Source organism: Kryptolebias marmoratus, linkage group LG6 (genome assembly GCF_001649575.2).
Source record: "Kryptolebias marmoratus isolate JLee-2015 linkage group LG6, ASM164957v2, whole genome shotgun sequence".
NCBI lineage: Eukaryota > Metazoa > Chordata > Actinopteri > Cyprinodontiformes > Rivulidae > Kryptolebias > Kryptolebias marmoratus.
In genome coordinates, this window is record NC_051435.1 from 32,551,844 (window position 1) to 32,563,339 (window position 11,496).

An 11,496-nucleotide genomic window follows, 5' to 3' on the forward strand; every position below is an offset into this window, starting at 1 on the left:
GTTGGTCCATTGTGTTTTCTGAGGTCCAGGGTCAACGCAGCCACATACCAGGAAGTTTTAGAGCACTTCATGCTTCCTGCAGCTGACCAACTTTTTGGAGATGCAGATTTCATTTTAATAAACATTTGAAATATATGAGTTTGTATGTAATGTATGAATATAATATACAAGTTTCACTTTTTAAATGGAATTACTGAAATCAATCTACTTTTTCATGATATTCTAATTTTATGACCAGCACCTGTATACTTCTACAAAGGATTAACTTTTAGAGTCAATCTGATTCAAGATGGCTGCTACCTAAAAAAAAAAAAAAAACCCACAAAAATGATTATAATTGAGTCAATTTTACAGACAATGTGTAACAAAGTCTTGTGCCAAGAGGTTTTTCAAAATTAAAATGCCACATAATTTCTCATTGAGTTGAAAACTGTATCGTGAACCCAAATATCCCTGTCTGAATACTTTATTGGGTGAAGTTATCACTGAAGGCGTCTCCACCACTTTAAATCAGTTGTGTGGCAGTCTGGCCTCCCTGTTCTTGTTTATGAGTTCTTTGCGTCTTCTGATACAGCCTCTGTACTTATGTAGATAAAGTCCTCTATGAATGGTAGCTTGTGATCCCTTCACTCCTGCCCTCTGAAGGTTTCTGACGTCACTAAAAGTTGTTTAAGGCTTTTTCTTCAAAGTTCTCACAATGTTTCTGTTGTACAGCAGAGTAAGGTAAGGTACATTTATTTATATAGCACTTTTCAGCACAAGGCAACTCAAAGTGCTTAACAACACAAGAACAAAATTAAAGACAAAGTTACACTTGGGGTTTCTTTGTTCTTCAAGACGGTCCGATGGTTGTCATGGTTATGGCCAGTGTTTGTGCCAAGGCTTGTTTTTTTTGTTTTTTTCATTTGAACCTGAACATCTGAACAGAATATTTTCTCTCTGAACATTTTGCTGCACATGTTGAATCTGCAGAGTTTAAACCAAATTCCTGCTGATAAAGATCTGTCCAGTTTATCCTCATGTTTTTGTGTGTCTGCAGGTCTGGAGTCGACCCGCAGCCGTCTGAGGAACATGGTGACACTACACCTGTCCGGTCTGGATATCAGCGAGTCCACCCTGAGACTCCTGCAGCGTCACATGCCCCAGCTGGAGACACTGGACCTGGCTCACTGCAAGAACATATCAGATTCTTCTGTTGCCCTGCTCACAGCCCCCGGGACTCACACCAACAACAACCTGAGCGAGCTCACTCTGTCTGGTGAGAGTTTAACACAGTCACCCATCCATGAACTGATTTCCTTTTGCTTTTCAGGAGAAAGCAGAACTTTGATGCTCTGTGTGGCTTTGAACAAATCAGCTGAGCTCATGCTCAAAAGCACCCATGGTTTCACTGGTGCCCCAAAGCCCTGATTGACCTACCAACTCTGGGCCCCCTCTCTCTTTGCTGCTTCTGTTCCTGTTTTGGTCCCCCTCCCTGAGGTTCTGTAAACATCTGGTTGCTCTCAAAGGAGCACTGAAGGTTCTAGATTTACATCCACAGATTTTGGTGAAACATCACCCACTGTCTGAATAAATAAAACCCTTTTTTCCCCAACTAAGCTAAGTTCTCTCTAGTTGGTACTCAGTCAAGCTTTTATACAGTGTCATTTTTCAGAGTAGGTGACATAATCTTATACTTTTCACAAAAAGAAAAAAAACTTGGGTTTGTTCCACAGACATGTTAATGGAGACAAGATGGAGGTCCTGCAAGTGCAGGAGGTTTGGTTCTCTCCAAAATTGGTTTTAATCATCTCTCCATCCTCAATTCACTGTTAAATGTTCTTCAGGCATTTTCACTTTTAAAACGATTACTTTTAATCCAGTTTTAGGTTTATCTCTTGTTGGTTTTTTGTGTTACAAAATAGGGGACCTTTTATGCTTCCTTGAACAAGTTAGGTTACGTCTGTGGGCTATACAAAACATGTTCGTTATAATACACAAAATCATTTTCAGATATTGAGATTTCACTTGATCAGTTCTGCCTGTTTTGAGCTCATTTCAGAATTAGCGGTGTTAGGGCTACATCACTATTATGCAAATAAGCTGCTGTTGGCCACGCCCCCCAACTCAGTGTCCCGTCTCAAAACATAAAAACTCACTGAAGGACTAAACGCTGCGGATCTGATGCACATTTATATCGTTATTAACATTTATATCGTTATTAATTCGAACTCTGAGGATTCTGACTTTGGGACAGGGGCAATCAGCGGCTCCAAACCGACATTTATCAAGTAGGACAGCGGCAATCAGCGGTCCAAACCCCAACTGGTAGTGGGTTGGGACACCAGCAGTACATGTTTATATTGCAGCCAACAACAAAACATTTTCCTTTTCCAGCAGACATTATGAAGCAGTAAAACCGGAACTAAAGTGATGATCTTCTTGTAATGAAGTGGGTGGAGCTCCATTTGGGTTGCTGTGAGGGGCTGGGCTCAGCTTGGGGTTGCTAGGTAACAAGATTTGTGACACAACAATCCCGAGGTTTTTGAAGCAGGTCGTTTTGCAGACACCAAAAACGTTTACTTATTGTCAAAAAAAAATAGCTGGGTGTTTGTTTGTTTTTTATAAATTTGTTTTATTGTAATGTTGTGTGTGTTTTCTATTATTTATTTCTTATTGTGCCTCACCTGACCGCACATCACTAATTAATACTTGTATCGGTACTTGGTATAGGCAAGTACTCAAATGTAAGTACTTGTACTCAGACACACAAGTATGCATTGACAAAAAGTAAAAGCTGTGAAGTTGATATACTAAAAGTGTGTGTGTGTGTGTATGTGCAGGTTGCAGTGGGCTGACAGAAGGCTGTCTGTCCTACCTGAAGCGGCTCTCCTGTCTGACCTTGTTGGACCTCAGAGGCTGTTCGGGGATCAGCAGACGCTCCTGTGACGCCTTCATCTCTGACCTGTCCTACAGCACCCTCTACTGTATGATGGAGGAGAAGCTCATTCAGCGCCTGGACTAGCATAACCCTTCTCAAAAATAAACTACACTGTCTGTGTTTGTTTGTTTTTTCTTTTATGTTCAAAACACAACCAACAGCCAAAGTTTCCTGAAAGAAACAATAAAACAGTTTAATACAAAATCAAGACTACTATTTTATTTCCTCTGCTTAACACTCCTCTGGCTTTGATAAACTTGACTTATTTGGACAAACTGCATAATCAGCCGTGGCATCAGTCATAGAGCACAGAGTTGGAAAAAGAGGCAGAAGTCCTCATCCAGGCTGGGCTAATAGCTAGCCAAACATGGACTCCTTGTTTTTTTTTCAGACTTGTAAAGCAACTCTTTCTCAACTAATATTAAACCTCTACTCATTTGCATAATGCCATTTGTTTAGTTCATTGCTGTTTTCTCACTGAACAGCAATCTACTTTGTTCTTAAATGCTTTCTGACTAGTCATTATTTCCCTAAACTGATGTCCTTCAAAGAGCTACGCCATGCACACTGCACCAACATGAGGAACTTTTCTACACTTATGATAGCTCAGACTGGTAAAAGCTGCAGATGTCTCTCATTCTGCAGAGCTGAACAACAAATCCACCAAAATCTCTCAAAGTCCATCAGTAGAAAGCAAATCGCAGTTATTTGCACTCTGACAGGAGGTGGCTCCACAGGTTGACAGTCAAACCACCAGACTGTCTAGTCTAATTTAAAACCTTATCCACACACAGTTCCCTAACACCAACATTTAGCCTTATCCTCACTTGTAGAATGACAATATAAAGTGTTATCTTGATTTCCTATCTATCCCCTACAGTGTATAGTTATAAAAGTTTTGAACAACACTTGAACACCTGAATCTGAAACTTTTCCTGAAGTACTGGTGGACTCAAGAATCAAACAAGATAATTGCCTTTTGTGGGGACTTATTAGATGCTACAACGAGTCACAAGTTCAACAGAGTACAAGGAGCCTTCAGAAATTGTGGCAAGAGTCAAAACAAAGCAGGAAGTATATATAACCTTGAGGGCTCGTGATCCATTTAGATTCTGACACACGGGCCAGTCAGCTTCTAGGAAACGCTTGCGATCAGAGCTTGCATGATCCCAGAGCCAATCAACTCTCAAGGGCTATATGACCCATATTTGCTAGCTTGCCCAGTTCAGGAGCCATAACATACAGACCTTATGATTCAGCAAGCAAAATGAAATGTTTTTATTTGGACGTAAGAACTGCTGTTGTATCACAATAATAAACACTTGTAGGAAAGATAAATCACGGTCTTTATCTGGGATCATTTTAACAAAAAGTGTATTTGAAATATACCAGTCATAATGAAGTGAAGAGGGAGATGTTTTTGTGACTCCAGAGACTGAGAGTGTGGCAAAGAAAAGCAAGGAGAAAAAAAGAAAAAGAATAGGGGAAAAATATCCAATTTCATTGTGATGGCGTCTTTGGAGTCATTGCTGTGGAATAGGAGGAGGAAGGTCCCTTTCAGTCAGTTCACTTGGTACAACACGAGTATGGGGGATTGTGTACACTGATGTGTTGTACCTTGTTTCTGTCCCTCAGGGACCATCCATAACCTCCTAGAGTTATGATTTTAAAGGTAGCTGGGGTCAGACACAGGACAGAGTTGGTATTGAAGAAGTGTGGTGGTTATCATAAAGGAAATACACAGCAGGAGCAGGACAAAATGAAATACTAAGAGGGACACTATTATCCTCAAAAGCCAAGCATGCCACCCTTTTAAGTTAGGCAGGATCACCAGTTCAAGCTCCAGTGGTCCGAAGTGTCATCAGTCTGGGTCTAAACTCAGTCAGCACAGTTCAGAGGTCATATGTCCTCAGGACTGTCAGGGACAGAGACCTCCTTGACAAGCCAAAAGTAAGTAGATTTGCTTGGAGATATTTGACTTCTGTTGTATATATTTAGGGAATAATATCTGCAACTCACGCAGATGAGTCATATATGTCACCTATTTTGTGAGGAAACAGATCGATTTCATCACAAATATACATTTTAAACATTTATTTTATAGCCAATTTTTAACATTTGTGTTATTTCGTTATTTCATCGGCTTCGTTTGCCATTGAAATTGTTTAGTCTCTGTCTTTATGTGTTAATTTATTTGCTACTTTACTAATTGTTTATTTGAAGTCGGAGTGATGGGGATATCTGATATTTGTGCCAGCTGACGTGCCGGTCTAAATGATATGCAGGCTGTGCCTACTGACGCGCCAGTACGTGCGCCGGTGACTAAATGGTGTTGACCATCGATAGTCACGTGAGAAATAAAGGCTCTTGTGTCTTTGCCTGTCTTTAAATCTGATCAAAAATCATTCCACACGTTGACATGAGAATCATTGTGTTTATATTTTGTATCGTGTTCGTACACCACCTTGGCTACTGCTTAAACACGACCACTGTGAAATAAAAATTTCAGGCACTTTTTCAGCGCACTTTAACCCTGAGATGGACCTCATGGTTGATGAAGGGGTAACAGCCGATTACTGAAGGTGAGAGACAAGCACTTACATCACAATAGTTTATTTATTGATTCTCACTTGTGTAATATTAACCACTTCATCGGGAGCTCTTTAAAGTGGCAGTGAACGGAGCTAGCTAGGCGGCTAACAGTCTGTTAGCATCTTATTGTTGTTCCCTGATAGGCAGGTCGATCATGTAAGTAAATGTAAATAAGTGCTGCCGCCCGGGGATATGTTCAGCATCTTGTTGTAACAGTATTTATACTATGACAAAGCTAAACAGTCCTTAATTTTGCATTGCCTACTATAATGGTTCAGGTCAAATTTGCTTTTCTAAGATTTTAAGACTTGTGTATATAAACTAGTATAATACAGACTTGTTTCTAATAATTTATCATTGTTAATATAGCATAATATTGGCCTGTGAACATAATGTGAACTAATGTTTCTCCTCACAAGAATCTTCCTTTGCAGGGATTTATTTGGTGTTTTGACTTTTTTTTCTTTTGGGAATATACTTCTTTAATGTTTCTTGTTGGTGACTTTATTCTTTAATTCGTGACATAAATTGTTATTTCAGGTCTTTGCTGTCACACAATAGTTGTAAGAAAATGGACGGACCTTGTGTTTTCATGACATTGTGTGTGCACATTTGCTCATTGACCTTATATTGATCAGTGGTGGAAGCATCAAAGACACTGAGCAAGCATTCATTAGTAAATGGTACTGAACAAGTACCGCTGATAGTACTCAGGATCCCTTCAGCAGTACTCAAACGAAATGTTGTTATTCACTTTTTACAAGTTCAATAAGTTATTTAATCGTTATAAGGTGATCTGTGATGTAAAACTGAGCAGGACAGATGGTGACAGAGAGGATGGTTCAAGCAAAATACAACCATAGCTTCAAATGGAAACCAGAGAAATGAACGCTGAGCGCTGAGTGACAGCTGAGGAAGTTAAAACTGAGTTGTTAAAGCTAAAAGTAGCAGTACGGTAGCTAAACACAGCAAAAGGCTAGCTTATGAGTAAAAGTAGCAAAAGCAGACAAAATAGAGCCAGTTTGCTGAAGCAGATTTCAAAAAGAACTCTGCTTTTGAAGGAATTAAAGATATCTCAATGGATGTCTATGGTGACAATATTTGTAAATATCGTTAAAAATTTTGAAAAGTTCCAGAAAAGCTGTGGACGATTAGGCTTCGGTGTGTGTCTCTGAGCCAGTGGAATTTGCTGAAGGGTTACAGTTGAGATAAAGAAACAGGTTTGGGTTTTAGGTTAGAGTTAGACGTGCAGGTAGATTACTCAGTTTGCTTATGTCAGATAATGTTTGGTTTTTAATATCTGTTATAATGGTGGTACTTTGAGAACGTAGTGTTTTCTGAGGTGGTTCTTGTTAAAAACAAACTGAGAACCATTGCATTAGTGTATACTACTTCACACTTAAACTCTGCTTCATGGCAGTGTTATTGTGAATCTACATGTTTCTGTGAGTCCAGAGGCGACAGTAAGCTGTGTTTGCTTTTCACAGCCCGGCCCCTGTCAGTTATGGGTCTGAGGAACTTCTGGAAGAACTACAAAGTCCTGATTGTGATGGGCACAAGTCTAGGACTGATCCATTGGGGCTGGTACAATCTGAAGTCCAGTTCAACTCTGCACAAAAAGGAAGAATACATCCCTGAGCCGGGAGTCATCACTTACTTTTCAGCCCCTGCAGTTCCTCCTCCTACTGCCAAGAACAAGTAACTCATACAGAGGTATGATGCTCACGGACAGCTGCAGCTCAGTTTATCAATTATGTTTAAGAGCTAAAGTCACATGTAGTTCCAGCCACTAGATGGCGCTCCATGAGACGGCTTGTGTTAGTGCATTCTCAATTCAGTTTCACACGTCAAGTTAAAGATTTTGTAATTAAAAGGAGGGAAGGTGTCTGGTCTTTGAAAACATTGTATTTTTATGCGCATTAAAGATCAGTGAGGATACTTTTGTCTAAAACAAACAAGAAGCCTTGAGGATGAAAATGCTATATTCTAAAAGCACACCTGGGTGGGCTTAAGAAAAATGCACAGTGTTTATTTATATAGCGCCAAGTAACAACAGGACATTGTACAAAAACATTCACGTACATTATAAAAGCCAATCAGTAAAAGTTATCTGTCTAAGGAAGCCAGCAGATTGCGTTAAATTTTCACTTCACTTCAATCTTCATGTCTCCCATCCTGACAGTTATTCTATGTTTTGTCTACAAATTCTTTATTACACTAAAGGTTGTCATACAAAAACAAGCTCATTTGAATTTGTTCACTTAAACACTTTCCATGCAGGAATGGGCCGGTGAGATTATGACAGGATAATCACCTTGAGCAAAAATACCATGACTCAAGAGATCACAGTATTAAAACAACGAATGTAAAAATGCATTACGAGACTTATTTGCTTTAAAATAATAAAATTATTATTATTACTTTGCTGGTTAAATAAGAGCTGTCACCTCCCAGCAAGAAGGTCGCAGGATCGGTTCCTGACTTGGGGCCTTTCTGGGTGGAGTTTGCATGTTCTCCCTGTGCTCACATGGGTTTAGTCTGGGTACTCTGGTTTTCTCCCACAGACCAAAAACATGCATGTTAAGTTAATTAGTAACTGTAAAAATTGACCCTAGGTGTGAGTGAGAGCATGAATGGTTGTTTGTCTCATTTGTCTCTATGTGTCCCTGTAATGGACTTGCAACCTGTCCAGGGTGTCCCCCGCCTCTCGCACAGTGACTGCTGGAGATAGACACCAGCTCCCCGTGATCTGGAAAGAAGAAGCGGGTAACGAAAATGGATGAATGCTGTCTAAATAACACATATTGCTAAATGATGATTATTTCATAGGTATAATAGAGTAATAATACTAAATATTGAATGTAGCATGGTGGGATGGAGGTCAGAACTGTCGCTCTAACCACCAGATTTAATCTGCCACCATTTTTTAACAGCAGAAAAGTTTAGGGGATTTCCCTTCTTGATTACCATACACAACTGACCGAGGCTCGAAGCTACAGGAAGGAGAGGGGGGAGAACTGCTCCGAAGGAGTGAAAATATAAAAACATTTTCTCTGATATTAAATTAAATGGCATTTAACACTGTGGTATACCTTGAAAGCAGTTATCGGCCCATGCTCATGTACGTCTCGACAACAATCAAGAACAATGTAAGCTAAAACATTTAGGTGAAATTTGTCATAAATCTTCTGCATCTTCTGTCCCGATCTGCCTGCAGCACGGTCAGCATGAAGCCACAGAGCTGGATCAGGAGGAACTGGTTCTGGGCAGCTGGTGGGGCCTTTGCTACAATCCACCTGTCCACCTGGATCCTGCAGAAGGTTACAAAGAGCAGTGTTCGCTCTGAGGTGGAGCTCAAACGGCAGACCCCTGGGGAGAGGACAGACTGATATTTCTGCTGATCTGTTGGAAGGACAGTGGAGGACTGAGAACAGCTGTTCCTAATACTGCACAAACATCACTGCGACAAAACAATTATTCTACATTTTCTGATAAGATTGTTGATTTAATGTTAGCAGTAAATATATCAAACAACAAAACAATGACATGATTGTGTGCATCTCAGAAATTTTAACTATTATGTGCACTTTTCAATAGAAATGTCCAAGTGGAGATTGACTTATTATAATTCCTTTGATTTTCTGTATTTTCTTGAAAAGATTCATGCCTACAATGAAGACTGAAGCGCACTTTTAATCAAACCAAAATTAATGTCAACAAATTTCAGGAATATGTTCCAAACAAAACGTGAGTGTGTCTCAGAACATTAAAACAATATGAATGCCTTTATAATAGACAAAAACAATCATACTTCCCCAAATCAGAGGAAGCTGGAACAGTGTGGGGGGTACAAAAGTATGAAATATGCAGATGTGTGGAAGTTGAAAATTATGTGATATAGTATGACAAGGAAGTTGGTCTGATTACAGGTATGCCTTTAATGGAGGGAGAGCAGAGCATATCTTAGTGAGTGTTTAATACGATCCTTGGTAAAAATGATGGAATCAGCACTCTCAGAGGATGATCTTTTAATTATTTAATTTTGTAAAAAAAAAATCAATAAATCACTGACATGCCACAAAACTATTATTTTTCAAAATCCCAATCTTCTGGCATTAAGAAACAACAAAATAAGAAAGAATTGTAATTGTTATCAGTCAAAGTTGCTTTTTTAGCATAAAGAAAAACAAAGAAAACAAGAAAAAAAAGAAAAAAAAACTGCACCATTAATACTTTATTGCCACACCTCTGGCTTTTCCAACAGCTGACACAGTGAATGTTGCTGTAGATGTGATGAAAACCCCCTGGTTCGTACTAAAGAATACAAATCACCAGAAAAGGGGTCTCTTCCCCACTCTTTATGACACTATTATATACACATTTCACATGACACGCCAAGTGAGATGGTTTCCACATTGAGGCCATCGCTGCTGTTCCGAGCAACTTCTTTTTTTAAACTCAAATTCACCGTGGAGCAATGAGCAAGAGAGAGAACTTTAGGTACAAAACTGGCCTGACATCTGTTCTAACTGAAGAGAAACAGGAATAAAAAGGCTGGAGGCTGGTTCACCTGAGGAGCAACAGCAGACAAAAACCCCAGAGCTGCCTGTTCATAGTCAGCCTGTTTCAAAAACACTTTCATGATCCTTCCTTGCTTAGAGTTGTATCAAGAGGCCAAACACAGTGAAGTTTCTGTCCAAATATCCTTTTAACAACTTTTTAAACTTCACTCCAACAGACAAATTAGCAAACAATACTTGCTGGTTTAAACAGATTGTTTTGGCAACAAAGAATACAAGGTTTGGGGTGCAAGATTTCAAAACAATAGTTCAAAAGACTTAAAGCATCAAGTCACATAAACTGTCATTGTAAAATTTTACCAGAACAGGTTTGCCTAATGTTCGTCAGCTCAATTAAATGAAAAAACAAAACAAAAAACACTCAAATAACTAAAATTAATAATAATATTTTCACATGGTTCCTTTGTATGATGATGACTGAACCTACTCCATCACAAACATGTCAAACCTCCTGGACTCGGCCTTGAAAATAAAAATAAGAGGATGCTTTTGACATTTCAGCCACCAGTCTTCTTATATCCAAACATGGCTGAAGGCACCAAGGGTTTCTCAGTAGAAGTAACATGAAGTCCTACGGCTCCATCAGCAGGCTGACATGTTTTATTACAGGCAGAAGCTCCAGCAGTTCAGACAGACTGAAGAATCATTCCCGCCTACATTTCAGCAGCTGCTTCTTCTGGAGTTTTTGATCACTCGGTGCATCATGAAGCTGCCTTGCTGTGCAGCTGTTTGGGCAGCTTCCTGCGGTCCTTCACAGCATTCCTCTTTCTCTTCTTGCTCAAGAAGTTCTCCAATTTGCCACTCTTTTTCAGCTCCAGGTATTTGTCGGCCAACTGCAGCTTCTTCTTATCAGCTGGAAGTAAAAAGAAAAACCAGATTAGCGGTGTCCAATATTTGCCTCTTTATTTTAAAGTTTATTTCATTGTATTTGATTTATTCCTTTGAATTTACCTCAAAAGAACATACAAATATCACTATTTCTGTATTTAACAGCAAACAGTGTCTAAAAGTATTCACACCCCTAAACATTTTTGTCACATTACAATCACAGTTAAGTATTTTACTGGGATTTTATGTGCCAGACCAACACAAAGTAGTGCAACATTCTGAAGTCAAGTGTGATAATCCAAACTAAAACCCAGAGCAACCAACTAATTCAGAAGTCACCTAATTAGTAACTAGAGAAGTTGCATTTCCTGCGAAAATGCAGTGTGAATGCTTTTTTTGCTGAATGATTTTGCTGAAAGCGGCTGAAGATATGCTGAACAGCTGAAGTTTAATGAAAACGCAAAAAGTGAAACAGCAGCTAATTTGTAGAAGATTTGCATAAGATAGAAGAACAAAAGCTGAAAGAAGCAGAAATTAGTTGAAAAAGCTGAAGTTAGTTGAAAGTAGCTGAAAATG

At 39.2% G+C, this 11,496-nt stretch overlaps 2 protein-coding genes and 1 long non-coding RNA gene across 6 annotated transcripts in view; 2 read left to right on the forward strand and 1 right to left on the reverse strand.

Moving 5' to 3' along the window:
* kdm2aa (lysine (K)-specific demethylase 2Aa) overlaps positions 1–3,124 on the forward strand; it is a 30,608-nt gene extending 27,484 nt beyond the window's left edge. For both annotated transcript variants that reach the window (XM_037976164.1, XM_017439400.2), the window contains 2 exons: positions 1,040–1,258; positions 2,823–3,124. In XM_037976164.1, coding sequence (XP_037832092.1) covers positions 1,040–1,258; positions 2,823–3,004 — 401 coding nt within the window. In that variant the 3' untranslated portion in view covers positions 3,005–3,124. The remainder of the gene's footprint in view (positions 1–1,039; positions 1,259–2,822) is intronic.
* A 5,076-nt stretch (positions 3,125–8,200) lies between these two features.
* Positions 8,201–9,720, forward strand: LOC108249792. The gene is made up of 2 exons (XR_001809237.3): positions 8,201–8,278; positions 8,730–9,720. It is a non-coding gene; the product is annotated as an uncharacterized LOC108249792 (long non-coding RNA).
* Positions 9,591–11,496, reverse strand: part of rrp36 (ribosomal RNA processing 36) — a 14,061-nt gene continuing 12,155 nt past the window's right edge. For 2 of the 3 annotated variants that reach the window (XM_017439404.3, XM_017439405.3), the window contains exon 8: positions 9,591–10,945. In XM_017439404.3, the coding sequence (XP_017294893.1) occupies positions 10,794–10,945 (152 nt within the window). In that variant the 3' untranslated portion in view covers positions 9,591–10,793. The remainder of the gene's footprint in view (positions 10,946–11,496) is intronic. The other variant, XM_017439403.3, reaches the window with a different exon arrangement.